The sequence below is a fragment of the Erigeron canadensis genome, chromosome 5 (genome assembly GCF_010389155.1).
Source record: "Erigeron canadensis isolate Cc75 chromosome 5, C_canadensis_v1, whole genome shotgun sequence".
Taxonomy (NCBI): Eukaryota; Viridiplantae; Streptophyta; class Magnoliopsida; order Asterales; family Asteraceae; genus Erigeron; species Erigeron canadensis.
Genome location: NC_057765.1, coordinates 29,799,240 through 29,824,182, shown reverse-complemented (window position 1 = coordinate 29,824,182; position 24,943 = coordinate 29,799,240). Strand labels below are relative to the sequence as shown.

General features: G+C 30.0%; 2 protein-coding genes and 1 long non-coding RNA gene across 3 annotated transcripts; 2 read left to right on the top strand and 1 right to left on the bottom strand.

Moving 5' to 3' along the window:
* The first annotated feature begins 18,103 nt into the window (after positions 1–18,103).
* Positions 18,104–19,299, top strand: LOC122600093. The gene is made up of 3 exons (XR_006323999.1): positions 18,104–18,388; positions 19,089–19,161; positions 19,284–19,299. It is a non-coding gene; the product is annotated as an uncharacterized LOC122600093 (long non-coding RNA).
* Positions 19,300–19,364: 65 nt separating this feature from the next.
* LOC122601535 (probable E3 ubiquitin-protein ligase XERICO) lies at positions 19,365–19,751 on the top strand. The gene has a single exon (XM_043774290.1). The coding sequence runs from the start codon at positions 19,365–19,367 to the stop codon at positions 19,749–19,751; it is 387 nt and encodes a 128-aa protein (XP_043630225.1).
* Positions 19,752–21,456: 1,705 nt separating this feature from the next.
* LOC122599368 lies at positions 21,457–23,637 on the bottom strand. Its single transcript, XM_043771874.1, has one exon. It carries the CDS (start codon positions 23,430–23,432, stop codon positions 21,711–21,713), a length of 1,722 nt encoding a protein of 573 aa, XP_043627809.1. The 5' UTR covers positions 23,433–23,637; the 3' UTR covers positions 21,457–21,710.
* Between the last annotated feature and the right edge of the window lie 1,306 nt (positions 23,638–24,943).

Here is a 24,943-nt window from a genome sequence, read left to right as displayed (position 1 = left end):
ATTTTTTTGAAGTAAAAATTTTAGTATGGAAAAACATTCTATATAAAAATAGAGTTTTTCCCTTTTTTTAATGAGGATTGTACCTCAAAAAGTAAAATTGTAACAATTTTTTTTTTTTACTCTTTTATAAAATAAATTATTTTTTTATTTTTTTTCAATGTTCGGTCTTTAAAATACTTAGACTATTCCTCTTTTTATTAACTAATTTAAATATCTTCAGTTAAGATACCATTACCTTTAATACATTAATGAAATTATTTATAACATATATCTTCGGTTATTGTCACTGCTCATTACCTTCGGCGCATGTAAATTAAAGAAAAATGCATTTCTCACTTCTTGAGAAAACATTTGTCATCTTTTTCAATTTCCTAAATGCATTAAATGCACCCTCATGTGCACACATAAAAAAGAATCAAAAAAATATCGCCCCAGATCATAGACATTTCAATAGCCAGCATTTTAGCTTCTGATTCTGTAACAAATATATTTTGATACATGCATGTTTCGTATACGAAATCAAGTTCGTTAGTTTTAATGATCATTGACCTCCTCAATTGTAGGAATCTAGATCTCTTTGGTGAACAAGAAACCGGCGTAAATCATATTTATATCGTTCAATCATTTTATATGAAACAATGTTTGCTGGTTTTAGGACAGTTGACCTTAATCCTAGGATTCAACATCACTTAATTTAGACAAGAAGAAATTCGTAAATGATGTTTGTCATTCTATCAAACATCTTTCTTGTGTAATAAAGATTCGATTCCTTTTAATCACACATAAAACTTACATGAATCACATGGTGACTTGTGTTCAAAGATATTAAATTAAACGGTTTATTATAACTTATGTTGGATTCATTGTACATGAATATTTATATTTATGATGTAAATTAGGTCGTGAATAGAATTTCGACTCACGTGGAGTGTGGGGATATGGACGCATGGTTTGTGCAATTTTCATACCTAACTAGTCAACATACAATGAATTTGGTGTTTTGCATCACTATCAAATTTAAACATTACATTATATAGGGCCTCTTCAGTGTTAATTTACGTTCTAGAATACAAATATTTCTTCCATGGCCCATGATGATAGAGTCAAACAATGAAGTTCTTAAAAATTAATTAAGAAATGAAAGATCCAAGAAGGTGCAACCCATTTATACAATTTTTTTCAACATTCACTTGGTATACGATATCAAGAAAACTTCACCGTATAATAGTGAACTTTTGCACGTATAGACTATAAGCCATTAGAAGTTTTTGGGAATGTCACTGACCAGACATCATTGGCCCCTTTAATCTATAAATCAAGCTCAAAGATGAAATTATATATAAGATTTGTAGTTCTTGTTTGTATAAATGTATTTGCCAAAACTCAAATTAGTTGCAACCGAGAAAGGAGTTAATATATAAAATAACATGATAGATATCTTAAAAGTTGGAAAATTTTTAACTCCTTAATTAAAACCAAGATCTACTCCTTTTTTCGCATCCTCTTTCCCATATAACTCTTGTCACGTACTTTTACAAATGGTGTTAATGCCCAGTTGCTTGTGTAGCTGCCTGGCAGCTTGTTACTCTGTTAGTCTGCTTATTTTTTTTCTAATTTGTTTTTTTTACTTTTTATCACGTAACTTTAATTCTTTTACTTTTTAACTTTTGAAATGAATATTTTGTTTTATTTAGTTTTCAACTTTCATCTCTCTTTTCATTCTCTTTACTATTTATCACATAAATTTACAAGTTTCCGTCATTTTACTTTTTGTCGCATCACTTTCGTTTCTTTTACTTTTCGCACGAAAGTTTTGTTTTTTTTACTTTTTATACTTATATTTTTCTAACTTTTGTCACGAAAGTTTTATTATCTTACTTTTTGCCACATAACTTTTGTTTTTGTAAATTTTGTCAACTACACGAAACTTTTAACTTTTTTGCTTTTTGTCTCAAAACTTTATTTCTTTTACTTTTGGCACGAAAATTTTGGTTTATTTAGTTTTTAAACTTTCATTCTTAACTTTTGTCACGAATGTTTCATTCTTTTAACTTTTTATCACATAAATTTACTAAAGTTTTTGCCCTTTAACTTTTGCCACATCACTTTCGCTTCTTTTACTTTTCGCACGAAAGTTTTGTTTTGTTTACTTTTTATACTTTTATTTTTCTAATTTTTGCCACGAAAGTTTCATTATCTTACTTTTCACCATATAACTTTTGTTTTATTAACTTTCGCTAACCTTTTTCCATTCCTGCCATTAAAACTTTTAACCTTTTTACTTTTTGTCGCATAAGTTTATTTCTTTTACTTTTCGCACGAAAGTTTTGTTTATTTAGTTTTTAAAATTTCATTTTTCTAACTTTTGCCAAGAAAGTTTCAATCTCTTTACTTTTATCACATAAATTCTTTAATTACTATAAGTTGTAAATTTCACGTGTCGTTATCTTTTTCGGGGCAACGCCCAAAGAATATGGGATGACCCGTGCTTTTTTTTGTCTTCCACTTTTGCTTTTATCGCGCATCCACGATTATTGCAACCCGCAACGCGGGCGTTGAATCTCCTCATTAGAATAAAATATTAAGTGTCCCCATCACCTACACATTCACTTACATTTTTTCATGTTAGGGCAACATCACCTTCTTATTGTCACCATCTTTTCGTTTTCTCTTGACCTTTTACCTACAAATTTAATAAGGAAATGATAAATCCTTCTAATCAATCCTGCTAAAAATTCTCATAATATATCTACTTGTTAAGACATGTAATCCACTAATTCTCTTTTTTAATTTCACCCCTTGATTTTCCATATGTAACAATCCTATTAATTAGGAGAATTTATAAGCTAATAACTTAGGAAGATTGATCATTATCTAATTTAATAACCATTATTTATATATCTATATAAAAAGTAGTTATCCTAGGATTTTAAAACCCCTTCCAATTTAAAGTTATTTATAAAAATTGACACATAAGCTTTTATTCATGTTTCATTTTTATAAATTTTATAATAACTATCTTATTTAAACATATTTAATGAATGGAAAATGGTTGATCATCCTAAAACTTTAGCCTAATAATCCTCCTAATACCACAATATTTTGACATGTGTAATCCACTCATTATCTTTCATACATCACCCCCTTGATTTTTCCATGTGGCTTCATCATATGATTAAAAGGATAATTAGGTTGATCTATTTGGAGGATTTATCATTACTCTTAATGAATTCCATCAATTCTATATATAGCAAAGATATTCTAATAAATTCTCATCAAGTATAAATATTAATATTAATAAACTACTTTTGAGTTTATGGAATTTTCTATGATCATCGTTTGAATTTGACAAAAAAAATATATTATTAAGATTTCTTTATATATATATATAATTCTCTATTTCCAAGAGATGATGTGGCATGTCTCTTTGCTCGCCAGATAAGTTTTTGTCCTATTTGTCGTTTCTATATTGATATGGTTTTTGCTTTTGTCCTACTTGTCGTCTTTATATCGATTTAGTTTATATACTTGTCATCTCACTTGCAATATCTACATACGTTGTACATTTCATAGCTTAAATGACATATCTATTTTCATCCCAAAAATAAAATAAAACATACGCAAGCTAGGATTCGATCTAGCAACCACACGGACAAACAAAAGGTTGTAAAACCATTGGACCAATGTTGTTGTTGTTTATTAATTTTAATCCTATAAATAAATAAAGGTAGCTTCCAATCTCAATAGATTAATTTTCTTTTTTTTAATAGAGAATATTGTTTATTTTCAAAACTAAATACATAATCCTAATATTTATTAAAAATATTATAATGGTATTTGTTTATGAACCAATTTAATCTTATATATAAGTTGAACAATTTTCTTTTTCCATTCGATATATACATATGCATTTTAATTTTATTTATTATTAGTTGAGTTATTTTAATTTTAATAACATTATTACAATATAAATAATATAAGATTCTAATATTATATTTTTTTTTATATCATATAGTTATTTGAATGTAAACATAATTTTGATTACATGATATGTTATATGTTTCATCCAATTTGATAGTATTTTAATAATAAGTAAATATACTTACATTTTTATAAATAACACATAACAAATTATCTCCAATCGGTAATTATAGTATATTGAATTTTTTTACTTCTTTTTGCCAGTAGTTTTGTTGGCTTTTGGTAAAGTTGGGGATCCACCTGGGTATGAGTCTTCTGCCTATATTTATGAGGGTGGATTAATAGGTGTTTTTCGTATGGGTTCTTGGCCTTGAGTCTTGATAGGCCTAAACCGAGGGGGGTACTCTTGTGTTTGTTTCCCCCAAAATGTCTGTCGGAGGATATGACTAATGAGAGTTTATATAGAGGACTAGGTGTCTAGGTTTAGTTTAGTGGCTTGGAGAGTGTGTGAGAGGACTATGATTAATGTAGCTAGGCGGCCTAAGTTCCTTTCTTTCCCTAGGTTGTTTAGAAGTTGTTACTGCCTTAGTCCCATCGGGTCCCTTTCAGGTTTTGTCATTTCCTATTTATATGTATGTTTTGTCGTGGTTGTTTTCTTACTACAGGTTTGAGTTGCCCGTTAGTTTGCTACTTTTATGTTGTTTAAAATGCTCAATATGGTTGCCTTTGTATTTGTATTGTCAAACATGTTCTAAGATTTTGGTAGGGCGCATGGCTAATACTCGTTCCGACCCTCAAAGTAGCCGGACTCAACAGACATGTATTTCTTCTTTTTAGATTCTCGGCAGACAGGTATGGTTTTTTAAACAATTCACATTTTCTGTCTTGCACATCTTTGTGGCCGAAGGTCCCTATGGAAGCAGTCTCTCTACCTTTGTGTAGAGGTGAGACTGTCTACAGCTTACCTCCCCCATACCCCACGCAAGGATTGGGTTCAGTTGTTGTTGTTGTTGTTGTTGTTGTTGTTGTTGTTGTTGTTGTTGTTGTTGTTTTCGATAGTTATAAGTTTCATCTTAAACATTCGTGTAATATAAAACTAGAAGTAGAATAATATGTCGTTAAAATATATATTGAAACATATTTTTTTAATCATTGGTTTTGTATATACGTTAAAATGGTATCATTCAAAAATGTTAAACGACGTATTTGAAAAATAAACAATACGCAACTTTCTTATTTGAAAATTAAAACCTTATTATTATTTGAGAACTTATAATTTTAAAAAGTACATTAAACCAAGGATTAACTAACACGTACGTATTCTATATTACCACATAAGAAATTAATATTTATAACAACTTATCAACATATAGCAACAACGACAATATGGTACCCACATATCATGCATATAAATAACATATAATTTATTAGTAATATATCATTACAGATTCGTCACTTTTGGATAAAAACAATACATCTGAATATTTATGATCAAATGACTAATTTATTATCTTGACATTGTAATGGAAAAATTTCGATCAATGTAAACATAATCATGATGAGCTTAACCAAGTTTTTGAATTTAAATCTATATCAACGTCTACTTAATAATATGTAATCATTCACCTCAACTTTTACGACTATTTTTATTAATATATATTATTTACGAAAAATTAGTATGAAATAAGAATTAAGCGTACAACGCACGGGGTATAAACTAATTTACATATATAGTCAGGTTTAAGAAAATTATTGAAATGTAAGTTTGTTTGTCACTCACACATATACATTATAATATTCTATTAAGTTTATAAATAAATTTTTTTTATCATTAAACCAATTCTTTTTGTTATCCGTGTCAAAGTTATTTTTAAAATATAAATTTAATAATCGTACATCGTGCGGGTAAAAGACCTAGTATCCAATATATACCTAATAAGATAAGACACATTAGAAAACAAAATAACCTGGACCCATTCTTACCCTTTCATCTAGGATAAAGATATTTTAAAACTGGATCAACTTTCTAGATAAAATTAGACAACATTCAACCTTTCAATTTTAATCAATGGTCAAGATTCAAACTTAATCTTTGTTTTTGTTTTAATCTAAAGGTTGAAGATTATCAAACTTCACCTCTAAATTTGATCCAATTTTAAAAGATAATCCCTTCACCTACTATCCTTAAAGGTTATTTGTTTTCATCTTCATTATACTTTATATCAAACCCATTTCGCCTACGTTTACAAATGGTTTTGCATGCATTAAGTGTTGACCCTTCACCCACCTCACATCTTCCATGGCATACCTTTAGGGGGTGTTTGGTATGATTGAATGGAATGGAAAACCTCACATCTTCCATGGCACACCTTTAGGGGGTGTTTGGTATGATTGAATGGAATAGAAAAAGGAGAAAGAGAATGAGAAATACTTTCTTTGTTTGTTAACATTGAAGAAAGGAAATGAAAAATGAGAAGTGAGAATCAATTTTATTCTCCCCATTCTCTACAAATTGTAGAGAATGGGTGAGAATTGAGAAAAAAAATTTTTTTTTTTTCTTTTTAAGATGTTATATGTAATAAATGCATTATTATTTAAAATTTTATTTTTTTATATATTCATTATTTGTGGCTAACAAACAACGGAATCCATTCTCTTTCTCACTATTTCCATTTTCTATTACATTTTCATTCTCTATGATTCCCTCATACCAAACACCTCCTTAGAAAAAGGTAATATAACTAGTTATTGGCTCTGCGCGTTGCCACAGAATACGTTTTTTGTACAATAAAGTTTTGGCAAATTTATGTCAAATATTCAAACCCAAATTTAAAAATGACAACTAAGCATCTAGCAATAACATTAAAAATATTTTAATGGAATAATAAGTCGTACAAAGCCACAAACAATAACTATATTAATGCTTTAAATATTTCATGAATGTAAGACGTAAGCATGATGAAATTATTATATATTAAAAACGTTATATATATATATGTATAAAAACGGAAGAAAATAATCAAAAACCAAATCTTTAAAAGTCAAACCTTAACTGTGCAAATTGTATGATGAAAATCTGAGAACCCAAAAGTTTAGTGTCAATAAAAATGAAAACGAAAATTTTGATGTTAGATACAAGTTAAAAGATGAAAACTTTCATTAAAAAAACAACCAAACATGTAGGAATACATTAAAGATAATATAAAAGGATATAAAGATGTATAAAAACATAAACAATAACTATATTAATGTTTTAAATGTAACATGAATGTAAGACGTAACGATGATAAAAGTTATTGTATAATGAAAACGTTATATGTATAAAAAGACAAATGAAAATAATCAAAGACCAAATGTTTAAGTAAAACGGTAACTGTGTGAAAGTTATTTGATGAAAACATGAGAACCTAAAAATTTAGTGTCACAAAAATGAAAGCGAAAACTTTGATGTGGGGTAAGTAAAAAATTAAAAATTTTAGGGGGTTAAAACGAAATTTGGTTAAAATTTAGGGGGCTAAAACAAAATTTGGTTAAAATTTAGGGGGCTAAAACGAAATTTGGTTAAAATTAGTATGTGCTTTAAAAGTTTGTACATTTCACGCATAAAGTACTTGTACATTTACATAGATTTTTAGTTTTTTTTTTTTTAATATATATATATAATATGTGCTTCTATCATATGTTTTCTATACCAATTTAATTTTGATTGTCTATATTACAAAATTTTCTCGGTTATAAAAGAGTTCAATTTTCTAGGAGTACATTGATTATTCACATATATTTTACCTGTGTTAAGTTAACTAATTACCATATTAGAATAAATTTTCAAACCACATATTATCTTCTATAATAAGTCTATTGAATGTAAACGGTAGTTTTTGTCTTTATACAGAATTTTTGAATATATATTTGATTTTTGATATATAAAACATAAAAGGCTTTAGGACAAATGGTTTGGGTGCCACTTTAAATGCTCAAGGTCATGAGGGTTCTGAGATCTTCCCTCCCCCTAATTGTTAAATGTTATTTGCTACTTTTTCAGATTTAAAAGTTACATTTTTCACCCATATTTTTTTCTTCCAAAACTCCCAACCCCCTTATCCTTTTGTTGTTTTTTGTTTCCATATGAACCACCTAGTTTCATAATACAAAGTTAGAATTTTTATTTTTTTTTAATCTTATCATAGTTTCCTAAATAATTGCACATTTGCACTTATCTTAATTTGTAATTTTACTTGTTTGTGAAACAGAGAGCGGGTCGGGTTCCAACATTAAATAGATCGGTAGATAAGAATATATGTCCATCAATAATCGAGATTACTTTAATAGGAATATAAGCGAAAATACCTTACGATTGGATTTTAACTATTGATAGAGTGGTCATATTTCCTTCACCTAAAAGAGAATAATTAATTTAAACGGGTTACCAAGCACTATATCTTTTTTATTGGTCTAGACTCTAGAGTTTCATTGTATAGAATTTCTCCCTCTGTCCCAATTTAAATGTCCAAGTTTGACTGTCTGAGTCTTTTTTTTGGAACTTTGACCATTAATATTATTGTTTGTGTTTTGTAATAATTAATAAAAATTATATCAATGTAAAATACATTAAAAACTCAATCGATTCATATACTTTACATCAATTATTACATAACACAAATTAAAATGTAGACGGTCAAAGTTGAGCAAGTATACTTTACATCAATTAGATACTAGATACACGTTTTAAAAAAGATTATATAAGAGAGAAGTGAATGTGAGACTGTTATATATTTGATTTGGTTGAATAACCTCTCACATATTATTTTCTCAATACATATAAATAACATGAACGCCCAATTATTAATTCAAAATATTATAAAATTAATATGCTAGAGATTTTTACTCAAATTAAATGTATAACAACTTTATACTCATTTTTTTGTGTGAAAAACTATCAAACATAGAAGAAATTACTAAATATCCATTATATATATATACTAGGTTTTTTACCCCGCGCAATGCGCGGCTAGTTAAAAAAGTTATTTTATTCGTTAGTATATAGTTAATCTACATGTTTATATTAATTCCTGGAATATTCTGATCAGCTTTTATCTTTTCTGACATCACAATCGATATCACAGTCACTTAACCTACTAAGGTATTTTATCTCCGTTAATCCAAAACCCATTTGTAAAACTCAAGTAACTATTGTTATTATCATTATATTATAGACTTTGTTTTGTGGTTAGAATAACAACCAATTTCATTACTTTATTTTATGTGTTTCAAAATTATACAAAATTCATAAGATAAAAAAAAAGAAACATTAACGACAATCACTTGTATTCCGATTTTTTTTCTTTGTGGCTCCATCCTAGGATTGGTAAACAACTATCACTTGCAAATCACAAATAGTGATAAAGTTAGTCAACAAAAAGTTTTAAATCATACCAAGTCATTCTCACTCGTTACCCATATAAAATGTAAAAGATCAATAATATTATCAACAAAAGGCAACATACTCAATAAACTTATGGTTATGCAATTATATTTTATGGTTATGCAATTATATTTATAATGTATAATAAAACTATGTCAAGAAAGAGTTTCAAATTGTTGGTTTAGATTGATCTTAAATACTTTTGCTACAATTACATGGGGGGTTGCTCGTTCTTCTAGCATTCAAAATAATACATAAAAATTCGATAAACAAATATATAGTTTTTATATTAATGCAATTTGTAAACAATATCAACTACTAAAACTTGAAATATATAATTCTCTATAATCTTGAGATTTCATGATATAACTTCCAAGATTGTATTTTTTTCCCCATACACATACAATGCTTTTTTTTTTTTTTTAAATTAACAGGATTTCCATTATTAATTTTATTATATAGTTTCATTTATTTATTTAATATTTACTGTATTTAACTTTAAAGTAATAAGTTATTCTTGTATTTAATATTTAATTTTAATATTTAGTGTATTAAATTTAAAGTAATAAGTTATTTTTTTTATTTAATATTTAATTTGATTAAAGATATATAAATATTGTCAAAAAAATTATAGAGATGTCATGTAGGTAAAATCCTATGTGGCGACTTTTTAGTATAGATTTAGTTTTGAAGATGTTTTTAAAAAGGTTGGATTATTATTTTTTAATAATTATATAGATAAAAATATTGTATGTATGTGTATGTAACAGTCTCATTGTTGTTCTCGATATGTTTGTCCCATGCATTGACTAAAGTTGAGTCCAAAATAAACGAGGGAAACGCATGTCTATTTATGTGTCATTCAGTTCTAATCCAATGAAAACTGAGCACGTGACCGACAGACATGGCCCGGCACATGAAGCTCATATGGGCTCATATAAATTAGGCCCACATAAGAATTCAATGAATTTTACCTCCTTTTTATTATTTGGATTTTGGGAATTGGGGATTTGGATATACATGTTAATATATCGTTTTGTATAGAACCTAAACTTTGGAGTTTTATTTGTCATTTATGTTGTCAGAAAAACAAACTGTTAGGTCAAAATAGTCTAATCTAAATCAATATACACACACGTATATGAGTTCAAATAGGAAGGATTTTTAAAAGATTTTTTTTTTTTCACAGCGCATCCAAGGTATGCTCTACATTTTATACACACCTCCGAGCAGTCACAACTCTTTGCTCGGTCCACCTGAATGGATGCTAATTCAAACCTTACTTTTTGGATTTTAATTTAATGCAAAATGAACTTAAATTGTATTGTGATTAACTAGCTAGTCGACATCTTTAAAATGCATTGCAGTTTAACTCAAGTTTAAGCTGCAGAATGAGTGGAGATTTGACTAACGATTCTATTCATGAATCGACAACTATATTACTATATATAACTCGTCTTTTTAGTCAGGGTGCAACCATCACACCGCCTACGACACGTTGCAAATTACTTGGCTTAGTGAAATTAAGCTTTTACATCAAAAATATATACTTGCTTCTATATATATTACCACTATAATTAGTAAGACTCGAATACGAAACCTTGCATTCAATATATAAAAACACCTGAATTTTGTGAAAATGACTCAAATACGAGACCCAATCATGATTCGTAAGGAAATGCTTTTCTTAGGTGTTTGGCTAACTTTGAATGATCATATATATTCTTGATTGGATTTGCTAAAGCCAATGTCATGGAATTATTAACTCATGGGTAGCTTTCACAATTTAACGACACGTACACCCACCAATGTGTTCAGTTTTTGGTAAATTCTATCTACTTTGACATTATTCAAAGTTTCTTTACCTATATGTACATTTATCTTCTTATATATCACATGACGTTACGTAAAAAAGAAAACATCTGAGAATGGATAACTGTTCATATCTAAATAAATTCGTTCTTCTAAATAACCTTTTATGAGTTAAGTAATATAAAACAAGTATTAAAGTAAAATAAATAGGACAAAATCTTCATATTTAGATTATGGTTATATTGATGCACGAAGATTCACGAAACAATTGATGCACGGTGATTTTTATGATGCACGGTGATTTTCAGTGAAAAAATTTTTTTTTTTTTTTTTACTTTATTACTTGTTTTAATTTATATAAAACCTATAAGTATATATTTTCAAAGATAAATTAAATAGAATGAAATATATAATATATATTTAAATTAAATAAACTCGTTCTTCTAAATAACCCGTTTATCTATATATGTTTTCAAAGATAAACTAAATAGAATGAAATATATTATATAAAAAAAAATGCTTTATTATAAAACACGACAACTACGTACTTAGATTTTTGGGTGTTTCTAGATCACGGAACATGTGTTATACGAATTATCACTTCCTCGACATAAAGATAAACATTTCCAATCAAAATTTAACAAACCCTTCATTAATTTTGACCCACAGGAATTTAGCTGTAAAACAAATTGTTAAAGAAGTCATAATTTCACCATCAAAGATCGATTGACCAATATTAAAACCAGTGGCAGAACCAGGATTATGATTGACCTGTATCACAAACTTTTTAACACTAGGCTCGTATCTATGCAAAAATTTTGCTACTAAATTTTTTTTTCAAAAGCTTAAAGTTATCATGTTGATCGGTATCCCAAATTTCATTGACCAGTAGTTTTAATGTAAAAGCCAACGTATTTTTAAAAATTTACATATGGGTTGACCGGTATCCCAAATTTAGTTGACCCGTAACATCAAAAATTTTCTCTTCAAATCCGTGGATGTTAATAAGGATTTGATTGAAGTATTTAAATTGAAAATATATTTTACATGGTCAATGTTTTGTACTATACCATCTACTTTTAGTCGTACACCATCAAATATGTTTCACAGTATTGTATACTATGACATTTTTAAAACATATTTGGTGGTGGTTAAAAATAAGTGGTATATAATTTTCTAACTATATTACAATAAATTGTGTAATATATAAAACAGGTTAAATCTCATGTTATTTATGAGTAAACCATCTGTTGCAATAGAAAAAGTAACTTTTTATATCTTACAAGTTTAATAAAAAATTCTTATTTGTAGACTTCTAGTTTTGCCAATGATTTAATATGTGAAAACGACTTTAATAACGCGTAGTCTTTTTCAAATTATAAAAAATCGTATTTGTAGTTTTCATTATCGTTTACCATGAAACTAGGAGCGGACCACTCCTCACACTGTCATACGGGTTGCTATTGACACGTAGCACAGAAGAACGAACACGTATGAAAAACATATACTATTGTTTTTTCTGATATAAAACAAGTTATTCCCACCATGGAGACAAGATAAATTCCTATATGTTATGCCTTTCAAAATAAAAAATATTCCTATATACTGGATAGTAGTTTGTTTGTACTGCACCTAAAAATTTGTACTAGGTAGGAGTACTATCTCGCTTCCAAAATCTTTGTCGTTTAATGAAAACTTATATTACGGTGAGTGATAAGTCTATAATAATGTTTAACCAATTAGTCAATTACAATAATATATGTTTTATACAATATAGTATTAGAATAGTGAGTATGAGACTGTTATGCATCAAACTTGAGCGAAAAACTCCTCACATATCAATATTCTAATATTTTGAATAAATGTTTGTCGTCAATGATTTTTATGGTATCAAATAGTCTCATATTCCTTTTCCCATATAGCATACTGTGATATATAATATATATATATATATTTGTTGTACATGGTTAAATATATTATAGATTTATCACTACCCAATATTATAAAACATTTGAACGGAAAAAAAAATTATACTATACATGATAAGCGATTCTTGGATTTTGCATCCGGTTATCCAATTAAACATAATTTTACAACAGTTAGAACATCAAGATACCATATAAAGAAACTATATCACCAAAACCGATCCTTAAGAGTTTGATATTTTAAATCTCCAAAAAGATGCCACCATGGTCATACAAACACAAAATTCCAAGATTACTATATATTACTCATGATCACTAGTAGTATAGCCGACATATTATTTGTTGTTTTCGTGTTTTATGGCGGAGAGATGCGTTGGCAAGATTTTCGTTGGGGGTTTACTTAGTATCTGTATATGTTTAAGAAACCGAAGATTGTTAATTTGAAAGATGTTTTTTTTTATGTAAATGTAATCAAGGCTTGACAATTACTCGTGTCAACTTACATGTATATATTATATTATGAATAAGAGAGTAAAAAGTTACTTATGACTCTATAAACGAGCAAGAAATTGTTTGCATTTGTTTATGTAAATAAACGATTGAATGAATATACGTAAACCTTAATTTTTATTCTACATGAAATAAGTACGTACAAGATTATCATATCATATACGAGTATATGTTTTGGTGAGGTATTGAGTTCGAGTGTCCATATAGTTTTAAGCGAAATTCACATTTCAATATATAGCTAAAAGATAAAATGAGAACCATTAAAAGGTGAACCATGAGAACCATACATTTTGAGGGTATTATTGTCTTTTAATAATCATAGTTTATATTAGTTAAATATTAACAAATCCCATGAGTTTCTCTAACAATTACGTTTATGTTTCTCCTTTTGAAAATGAAAGCCATCCTCTTCGAAAATATATCGGAACTATTATGTAGAATTGTATTTAATGGATGTTGAACATATTTCCCTGATCAAGTTATCAAATTGTTTAATATTTTTGAATACATCTTCTTTGTTACGTGCCAGATAAAATGTTAGTAAAAGCTTAGTCTATAGATGATAATGTTAAATTACATTATTGTATGATTTTATGAAATTTACATTTTCCTAATTTATATTTATAAATTAAAAATCCAACTAGATTTAATAATATAATATGTTATATAATATATTTACTTTAACATTTATATTTAGAAGAAGAAAAAAAATACCAATTTTTCTAGCTAGTTCGATCAAACCGGTTGAACCTTGAACAATATCAATATACATAGCGTTTTTATTTTGAAGAATAATTTTCTTTTAAGAATCTTTTGAAATGTGTAATATCTTATTTTTTTATTTTTTGTTATGAATTTCAATTATTCACATGTGTTCAACGAAGTTTTCACGTTTTTTTTTCGTATATGATTTTAACATGTGTGTCTGTATTTATTTTAACATGTATGTCTGTATTTGTACATACATGTGAACCGGACGTATTCATGTGTTCCACATAAAATTTCTTATGATAGTTTTTCTAAGAAAATATTACTTTTATGCGTATTTTCATATGTAAATGGACTATTCACATGTCCGATAGTTTTCGTATACAATGTGAACCGGACGTATTCGTATATGATAGTTTTTATTTACGCTAGCTTTTATGTTTCATGTGTTTACACATTAAAACAAAAATATATCATGCACTCACAAATAAACACATGTAATATTTTTTTTTTTAATTTTATAGAGGAAACTCATACCAAGAAAATTATAAAAAAAAAAAAATACATTACACGTATGTAAGGTATATAATTTATACATGTGTAAGGTATACAAACTTACACATGTGTTTTTGAATGAGTTTTTATTTACATCTTTAATATCAACTATTAATTATAAACTAATAAGAAGAAATTGAATGTTGATCGCTTCAAAAAGAAATAAAAGATCCATAATTTTTGTGTGCACCTCTGTACTTCCGTTTCTCTAATATTTTTCAATATTCCAATTATGCCCAGTGAGTTAATTTCTATTAAATAAAATTACATTAAATCCATCTCTATTCTTAACCTTTGATCAATTTCATCTAATGGACATGAATGGTTCTCGTAGTTCTCGACAAAAAGTTAGTTCTCGTAATAATCCTACTCTATATATATATATATAATGAAAAGTATAACATGTTGAGCGTGAATTAAATATCTTTTTATTTTTTGAAAAGTAAACTTCTATCAACACTCGTCCCGACAAAACATCGGTGACCAATATATACAAGTATTTACAAGAGCGTGAGTTAAATATCTAACTTTTTAAACATATCAACATGACATTAACTATAATATTATCAGTATATTTAATTAATATATTAATTATACAACTTTTATCTGTTAATTCTCCATTTAATTTATTTTGATAGCCTTTAATAATGAAAAATAATAATTTTTCCAATTCATTGAAACATTATCGTATATACTTTATACGCGAGTAAAACACAATGTGTATTGTATCAAGAGGAACTATCTAGTGTAGTAGTGTACTAGTGTTACCTATATAAAAAAGAGAAAATTAAGTATGAGGTTTTTATGCATTTAATTTGAGTAAAAAATCCATCACATACCAATATTTTAATATTTTAAATAAATATTTGTCCCCATGATTTTTATGCTTAAAAAAAAAAGATATGTGAAGGTTTTTCACCCAATTTAAATATTTAACAGCCTCATATTCTCTTCCCCGTATAAAAAACACATTTATTCGCCTAATGTTATGATAATCTAAAGCTATAACTTTCACTAAAATAAAGACGCATAAATGTGAACATGACTTCTTTTCATGGATGGGTTGGTAGGCACTTGGAAACTACTCAATCAAAACTATTTTTATTTTGAAGTGGTAGATTGGTAGACACTTAGAATAATAAACTATAAGAAAAGGTTAGGTAAAGCATGCAGTACCTATCTTAAGTAAAGTAAGGGGTGATTATGTAAAATTCAGGGAGAATTTATGTAAAATTCAGGGGGGGGGGTTTATGTATGTTTATTAAATTCAAAGGTTTAATATGTAACTTTTTTTAATGTGGCAGTACCTAAGCTTAGGTAAAGTATGCAGTACGGATCATTTTCCCATAAATTATTATAACAACTTTAAAGCGTAAGACATGGGCTGAATTTCATATTTTCATGGGCACTTCTATGAGTGTAAATGAGCCGAGTCGAGCCGATAAAGTGTAAGGCTCGAGCTCGACTCGACTACGAAACTCGAAGCTCGAAATTCAACTCCGGCTCGGTAGAGTTTTTATTTCCAAGTTTGAAATTATAAGAATTTGTGAATTGGGTCTGTGATAATTTCATCTTTTGGGGTTCATCTTCTTGTTCTTGGAGAAAAGGGAGAAAAAGTGATGGGGGATTTTGATTTTGGGGTGAAGTATGATATGATATACATACAGATACATTACATATAACCGGATGGAAACATTTTGTAGCCGGTTGCTTACATTATATAACCCAAAAAACAAAGTTGGTTACACTAGATAGCAAGTCGAGTAGATGGGTACATTACATAGTTTTTTGGTCATAGTTGGTTACACTCTCATGCCTTTTTTCCCATACAAAATAAATTAAAATAATCGTACCGGACAGTATTTTCGGTAATACTGATAGTACGGGTAATACCTAAAGATTTTTCCACACCGATATGACTAAAATACTAGTTTTTAAAATATTATTTAATTCATCTACCACAATATATACTATAATTTATACATATTATATAATTGTTCAATGCACAATAATAATAAAAATATTAAAGTTATAGTACAAGTATCATTGCTCTTAGATTATATATATCAGTTTCCATGTGGCGTTGAAATTCTAGACCAATTCATAAGGGAAGTGATATTCGTACCACTATGTTTGATTATCATACCACTATTTATAAACTGTATGGTTAACTGTATAAGTCAGTAATGCACAACCGTGGTACATACATCAAAATAAATGATACGAATATCGATTCCCAATTCATAATCATGGAAACTTTAAAATAGATTAATGCAATAAGAACAAGTTAACACTTATTGAATGGTGAGATTAAAAATAAAACACGAAAATATGAGGAAAATAAAAAATAAAGCCGAATGTACAATTACGGAAGTGATGATACAATAATAATAAAACATATTATTAAGTGTGTTGGTAAAAACATATGTTTAGGAGAAAGAAAGACATATGGGAAAAAGTTATTTAGCTTTTTTGTTTTATTTAATTTTGTTCGTTTTTAGATTTACCGAAAGACAAGTGTGTTGTAAAGATATCATTGTGTAATATTTTCAATTCTTAGCTATTTATTGAAAAACTGTATCGATTTAATGACGCGACTCCAAAGGTAGCGTGGGTTTTGATGGAAACGCCAGCACCATTTCGACATTTTAAGGTAGTTTTTGACCTTGAGGAAATCCACCTAGTTTCGAGTCTCACTATTCATATTTGTGGGATGGATTCATATGGATTTTACAAAAGTCCTAGGTTTCATCTTAGACATGCGTGTAATTTAGGAGTAGGAGTAGATTAAGATGTCGTTAAAAAAAAGAGAAAGTGCTAAAGTTTTTGCTTGCAAACTTAACCCAAGCCCTCCCGAGTTAACAAATGCAATTATTCTATTCCAATAAAATCATGGTATTTTTTTGTTCCATTTTAATTACCCAAAAAAAAACGATCTATGAATTGATTCGGGATTTGAAATAATACAATGGGACTTTGTACAACGAGAAATAATAAATGAAGAGACTTTGAAGCATAGAACGAATTAGAGTAACTTTCCTACCAACAATCTACGAATTGGTTCCATTTTTCTCTATAAAATATTGATATAACACTGAGGTAAGAAAAATGATGATTATAGTAGTGTTGAGAGTAGTGCTAGTGTTGAAAACGTGTGAAACTACAAGACATAAACTTGTGGTCAAATTATCCAAAAACATACATCATCATCCATTACACATCTTTCACACTAGCAAATTCATTTTGGTCGTTTCATTATCTTTTAAACTTTATTTACAAAAAAATAAATGTAAATGTAAATATATTTAAACAAATATAAATAGCAAGCAAGAAGTAATACAAGTAGCGGAGTTATTGAGAGTGCCCATCATCATCACCATCCATTATCGGCAAAACAATACCCTTTCTTTCTTTCTTCACACTTCTTTTTTAGTGATTTTAATTTTATCATTTTTAATAAAACCCACTTTAATTATCTATTCATATTCAATAATTTCAAACGCCCAATTCTTCTTGAAGCTCACTTTGTCTCTAGGTATGAATTTCATCTCTATCTCTTGCTTTTTATTTTCAATTACAATTTAATTGTGTTATGATATATTATATATAGATCTCACCTATACATATATTTCAATCAAACATTGCTCTTTTTTAAACTTGAATCTCTTGTGGGTATTTGATTTAAGATGTGGGTTTTACTTTGTATTTCAAGAAAGTAGTTTTCTTTTGATAAAGTTTGGATCTTTTAATTGATCTAAGTTTGATCACAAGATTCAATTATTAGTGGATCTAGAACCCATTTGTTTGCTCAATCTTAATTGCCTTTTTTGTAGTCTTGACATTTATGTTAAGATTGATTGATTTATTGTTATTGAATTCTAAAAAAGGAAAGTTGATGTGGTTCTTTAATCTTGATAAGAATTAGTAAATGGATATAGTTGTTATAGTTATTTGTTGTATTGACTTACTTGAATTAGGGTTGTTTATGTGTGACTACAATGCTTACTTTAAGAATATTTGTACAAAGATTAAAATTTTATGAATATTAATTGTGAATTTTTGAATTGGGTTTTGCTAAATATAGCCTTAAAGGCGGTAGTTAAGATACATAAGATAGTTTTACACTTACCATAAGATTTAGTGGTAAGCTCGTTAAATGCAACCTGGAGGCTGTATTTAGCATTTTTCCTCTTGAATTATATATTCTAATCTTGTAACTTTTTGCATTTTTGCAGAGAAATTTAGTTGAGGATCTTGGAAGAACATCTCGTCTATCCTCTTTTTTTCGAGATTTTCGCCTTATATAAGGTAACATAATAAATAGTATTTGATATTTTCGGGTTGTTTATTTAAGGTAGAACCAATTCGAAATGAGTTGGTATCAAGAGTGTAGAAATGAATATTGATCTTTATTTGTGTCATCTATTTAGGTTGCCAACAACATGGGTCTCTCGCCATACCAGAGCCCATCTGATGCTGGTGTCTTATGTGTAATTCTTGTCAACACTGCCATGTCGATATCAATTATGAAAGAAATTGTCCGTTCCATCCTTCAAATGATTGGCATCCATATGGCCTCATGTGAAGAATACAACAATCAAACACTACCAGAATCAGCTGAATGTAGAGGGACCCCTTCAGAATCTTACATGGAGGAATTCAGAAGCCGAACGCCATCAATCCTTTACAACTCCTTGTGCCGGCGAACCAAACAAGAATGCTCAGTTTGCTTAGTGGAGTTTAAGCCCAATTCAGAGATCAATCGGCTTTCATGTGGTCATGTTTTTCATAAATCTTGTCTTGAGAAATGGTTAAAGTACTGGAACGTTACTTGCCCGCTTTGCAGAAATGATATGATGATGACGAAAGAAGTGGAAGAAAACACTTGCCCAATGTGAGGTTTTTTGTTCATCAGTTGGTGCATAGGGGTTTGTTCGTCCAGGCTCTAGTGTCAGGATGTTTTTGAGCGCTTTCTAGTAAAGCGCTCACCGTTTTATGTTGCTGCACAAGTACAGACTTGAAATTTACTGCTTTGTACATATAAAATGTGTTAAGGTTTCCGGTGTTTCATGCACCTGAGAAACTGTTTAGTTTTCTTTTCTTCTTTTCAGTTTTGGCTCAGGTTTGGATCAGAAAAGAAGTTATCTTTGTTAAATTTGATTGTCTATGACTGGATGATTACGATTAGAACTTTTAAACAAGTATTCATGTTTGCACATTTAATCATGTTATTCCGAACCTTGCAACACCAGACGAGAAAATGGTTTTCTAGTTAACTTCACAGACCCCCAAAATACAAAAGAACGTGATGGAATGAAAGTTTCTTGTACCGGTCGTCAGAAGCAAAAAAAGAGTCCATAAACATGGTTATTACTTATTACGTTAATTGCTATACAAGTGTCCGAAACTAAACTGAACGAAAGCATAACTGCTGAAGAAGCGAAAAGTTGGTACACTTGTTTAGTCGGGGGCTTTGGCTACCCTGCCTCATTCCCTTCACAAGCAAAGGACACGATGAATTTATTGAGTCAAGTCAACTCATAACTCCCCTTAAAAGTACTACAAATGACTCAAGTTAGCGTGCCTCGAACTACTCTAACGACCTTGAGCTAGTCTAGTAAACTTTCAAGTTGAGCTCTAGTAGTCGAGTACTAAAAGACCTACTCCTGAAGCTCGAGAACCTCATCAAATCTGTGTCTAATTGTCTATCTACAATCTCTGTGTGTATGTGTATTAGTACAACCACCTAATTAAATGGAATCTAGGCAAGCTCAAAAATGGCAAGTCAATCAAGCCGAGAACAGAACTATTAACGTCCGCTTACGCTAACTTTTATAAATCTAGATCGAATGAAGTTGATATGTACTTGAAATTATGGATTAACTAATTGAGACCAAAGTTACTTCATCAGTAATTCAGTATCGATTAACTATTCAAGGCCAAAGTTTCAAATAGAAACTTCATCAATCTCAAATCAAGTTTCGAGCTTTGAATTCAGTAATCAACGAGGCCCTGTTACACCCTACTAAACATGGAAAATAATCTGTTGAAACGTTTTACTAACCAACCAGTGGGTAGATTTTGGGTTTAAGATTTATCTCGGATATACAAAGAGGGTCAATCGGGCCAAATTCTACTTTTATTGCACACGACCTTTTGAGATGTTTCACACTTTCACCCATCAACTATTTGTAGTCATATCAATAATCAGTAATACTGTAATATAGTTTTTAATCATTGAAAACATTGAATACTTATCCCAAATGGCCAAATGGGCAATAAAAATGCTGTGGGTCGACCCACTGCAAGACAATTAGACAGCCAATTTAGATCCTTTTAAAAAAGAAACTATCTGGGTCAACACCATCCATTACTTGTGCATCCGACCAGTCAACCTTTCCCCCTCTAGTCATACTTAATGGAAACTATCAGAATTTGATATCCTCTACAGAACTGAAGACATTTGCAATGCAGAAGCGTATTAAGAAAAAAATGGCCACAACCAAAACTCAATTGCTTCCTACAATTACAAATCAAATCTCCAACCGAAAGTTTGGCTGGAACTTGTAATTAAGGCTTATGATTCATAACAACAGTGAACAGTTTTAAAACAAAAGACAATATCACATATTCTTAATGAAATACAACAACCAGTAAATTTATCCGGAAGGAGTATCACATAGTCTTGATCAACGACAACCTAAAAAAAAACTGAAGCTAAAAAGTTGGGACATGCTACTTGATATTTTAACTATATGTTTAACAACAGATCTTCTAAAAAACAGCGTTCTAGAAGACAAGAGCTTGGAAAATTCACATAAAAACACAAGAGAGATCTCAAAACCTCTAGTATGGGATCAGCTGGTGGAGGAACTGCATGTGTTGATGCCATCCTTGCAGTCCCTGGTAAGGTCATTGAAAGTCTCGATTTGCTTTTTTCCCCTCAAGAAAACCTCTGTATCAACAGATGCCCTCATGTAGCCATCAAACTCAACTGGAACGCCGTTATTCAGCTTTGTCATCTCACTGTACCACTCACTATTTTCGTCCCAAAGATCTTTGTATTCATTGAGAAAATGAGTGGAGTACTTGTCTTTCAACGGGTCAAAGAACGAGGTGTCAGGTTCATCTGTTGCAATATATAAATTCCTTCCATCGTCAATCTTATCTTGCAAGGAGGACAGAAGAGCTTCAGGTGACGTATCTGCTGCAAGATTTGGCCACTGTTCCATATTCTTTGCCTTATCGCCTCTCACAACATGTACAGAGTCGAAATCCCAGTTCATTTTTGCTGCTATTGCTGAAACTATATCCATCAATCTTCTCGATTTCCAAATCATATGCCATGGTCTCTTAATAACAGACTCTGCTTCCCCTTCACACACTCTATACCAATAATTATCGGGTTCAACACTCCCAAACTTCCTCATTATCAATGTATCCTTCACACCAGCCATCTTCATCGGAGTAACCCTGAAATCCTCCACGAGAGAAATACTTAAACCATCTTTCTGATGCCACTTGTTCCAATCTGACCAAAACTGACCCTGATCCAAGACAGATGCGGACTCCTTTAAATGCTCAAAATCAAAGTAAAACCTGAAATCTTTCCCTTCTTCATCTTGACCCGACTTAGTATACATAGATGACAAACAAATGTTCAAATCCATTACAAGCGTTCGATTCAAGTACTGAGCTTCACCTAAAGCACACATAAAACTCCACAAATAATGATCCATACTCTTACATTTTTCCCCACCACCATTATACAACAAATACTTCCCTTGATCAAACGATTTCTCCGATTCAACAACAGGTAGTGAATCATTAACACTTTCACCAACCACTTGAACACCAACGTTCTTATCGTCTTCAGCCATCGGTGTCTTCTCAAACCCGGCCTTCTGATGCTTCTTTCTCTTCCTAGCATTCCCACCCGAATGATAATCACCAATACTAACAACCGAAAGACTACAATTTCCCGACCTAGCAATCACAAAACTCCTATAATCCTTATACAATGCAGCCCTCTTCCCTTCTTTAGGCCTAAACCGCCACGCCATATGACAAGAACTATCATTCATCCCACGAACTGGTTTCCCAAACCTATAAAAATGTATATCCTTATACTGCTCAATCGCAGCACTCATCATCAAATGAAAAACTTCCGGATCCGTACAATCTATCGCCTTATCAATCTCGCCACTACAATCACGCGCCTCCTTTTCCTCACCCTCTCCTTCCCCGTCCTTCTCAACCGCACTAACCACATCTCGCGCATCTATACTACTCCCAAACGCAGTCTCATTAACCTTCATAAAATCCTCACCGGTTTTCACAACCGTACTATCCGCAACAAACGTGGCATTCGAAGTCGAAGTCAAAAAACTCGTTATCTTATCCGAAGGATGAAACAACGGATCCTCCGGTTCATACGTCGCAGCTATAATCGTAAAAACCAACACTCCGATCACGAAAAACGTGAAAAACAAGTTTTTAATTATAGCTAACGCATCTTGACCTAAATTTTCGGGGCGAAAACCACCGGTACGTGCCGGTAAACCACGGCCGAGCATCATTCACTGTATATAACCTATATAAACAACAATCTGTATCTATAACAATATCTAGGGTTTCTATAGATCTGAAATAATGGAAACTTATAACAACCTATATAAATAACAATCTGTATCTATAGATTTACAATAGCTAGGGCTTATTTAGATTAGACGTATAATAAAATAAATATATGTAAATGTGTATGTATTGATATGATATATTGACTCACCTTAATTATAATAATAATAATAATAATAATAATACAATTGAAGTGTGATAGATGATTTTTGTATATCAGATCTGCATTTTTTGATTGATTGTGAGTTGAATTGAATTTGTTTTGTTTTGTTTTAAGTGAGTGTACACAGTGTGTATATGGCGCAGGTTAGTATTTGGGAGGGTGAATGGGTTAGATCCACCGACAGAGAGTGTACAACGAGGCGTCCCACATGGTAATTGTTTTTCTAACTAGTTTGGTAACCGAGCGTTGCCCCGCGAGACATAATATTGCATTCAAAAAGCTTATGCAGGCGGGAGATCCATTCGTTTATTTCGTATTTAACGTGTGTCTGAAAATGTATTGTCGTGGGTATTATTACCCGTACATTGCAACGGGGACTTAAATAGGTTATTTTTAGACTTTGACGTAGCATATACTGCTACCATATTTTTATGATGATGAATCTTTGTCAAGATTTACAAACATAAGCTAATGTTAATTTATTATTTTACATGTACCGTTTTCTCTTATAATATAGTCTTTAATTAGGATGCCGTAGGAAGTCATAATAAGTACTTGTTAATCTCGTAATATTTTTATGATTTGAATCATTTGATATTTTGAGGATTATGAATGTTAGATAAATTTTTGGCATTATGGAAGATGCGATACAATGGGAAGATCAACCACATTACCATAAATAAATTAAGTTAAATATAACCTTTTCTATTTAATGTTCGTTAGTTTTTATATTGTTAGTACTATTATTAACGAAAACAAAAAGTTAAAAATATGGAGTATGTAAAATACTGTACATCATAAACATGGTCGTCACGTTTCCATTCAAAGTGACACCTATGTGAATTGCAAACACGTAAAGATTTTAACACTCATTCTTTTTCCTGGCACTTTCACACACATATAACTCATAAGTTCATTAAAAAAAATGCATACATACACCGCCATAAAAAAAAAGTCTATGCATTAGACTTTTTTAGTTTCATCTCCATAATCTTAGAAACCGAGTTTTAGCCGCCACTTAAGCCGGATTTGTACCGATCATTCATATTCTCAATTCCCTCACATACAAAACTATTATTTCTTCCAAAACCTTATTATTCTTCCCTCCGCTCCCTCGTCCTTTTCGTTCACAAATATTTTAAAAAAGTATACACGCAATCAACATTCATAGGAAAGTACTTCCTAACAAACACTGGACCGACCAAATTCTAAATCCATGTTGCTCGAAAGGAGATAAAATGTTACAACAATTCTATTCCTTAAATCTTGCTTTCTGGACGATTATGTGTC

Excerpts from the sequence above, each read along its gene's own strand:
- LOC122599368 (XM_043771874.1), bottom strand. The coding sequence starts at position 23,432 with ATGATGCTCGGCCGTGGTTTACCGGCACGTACCGGTGGTTTTCGCCCC.
- LOC122601535 (XM_043774290.1), top strand. The coding sequence starts at position 19,365 with ATGTCGATATCAATTATGAAAGAAATTGTCCGTTCCATCCTTCAAATG.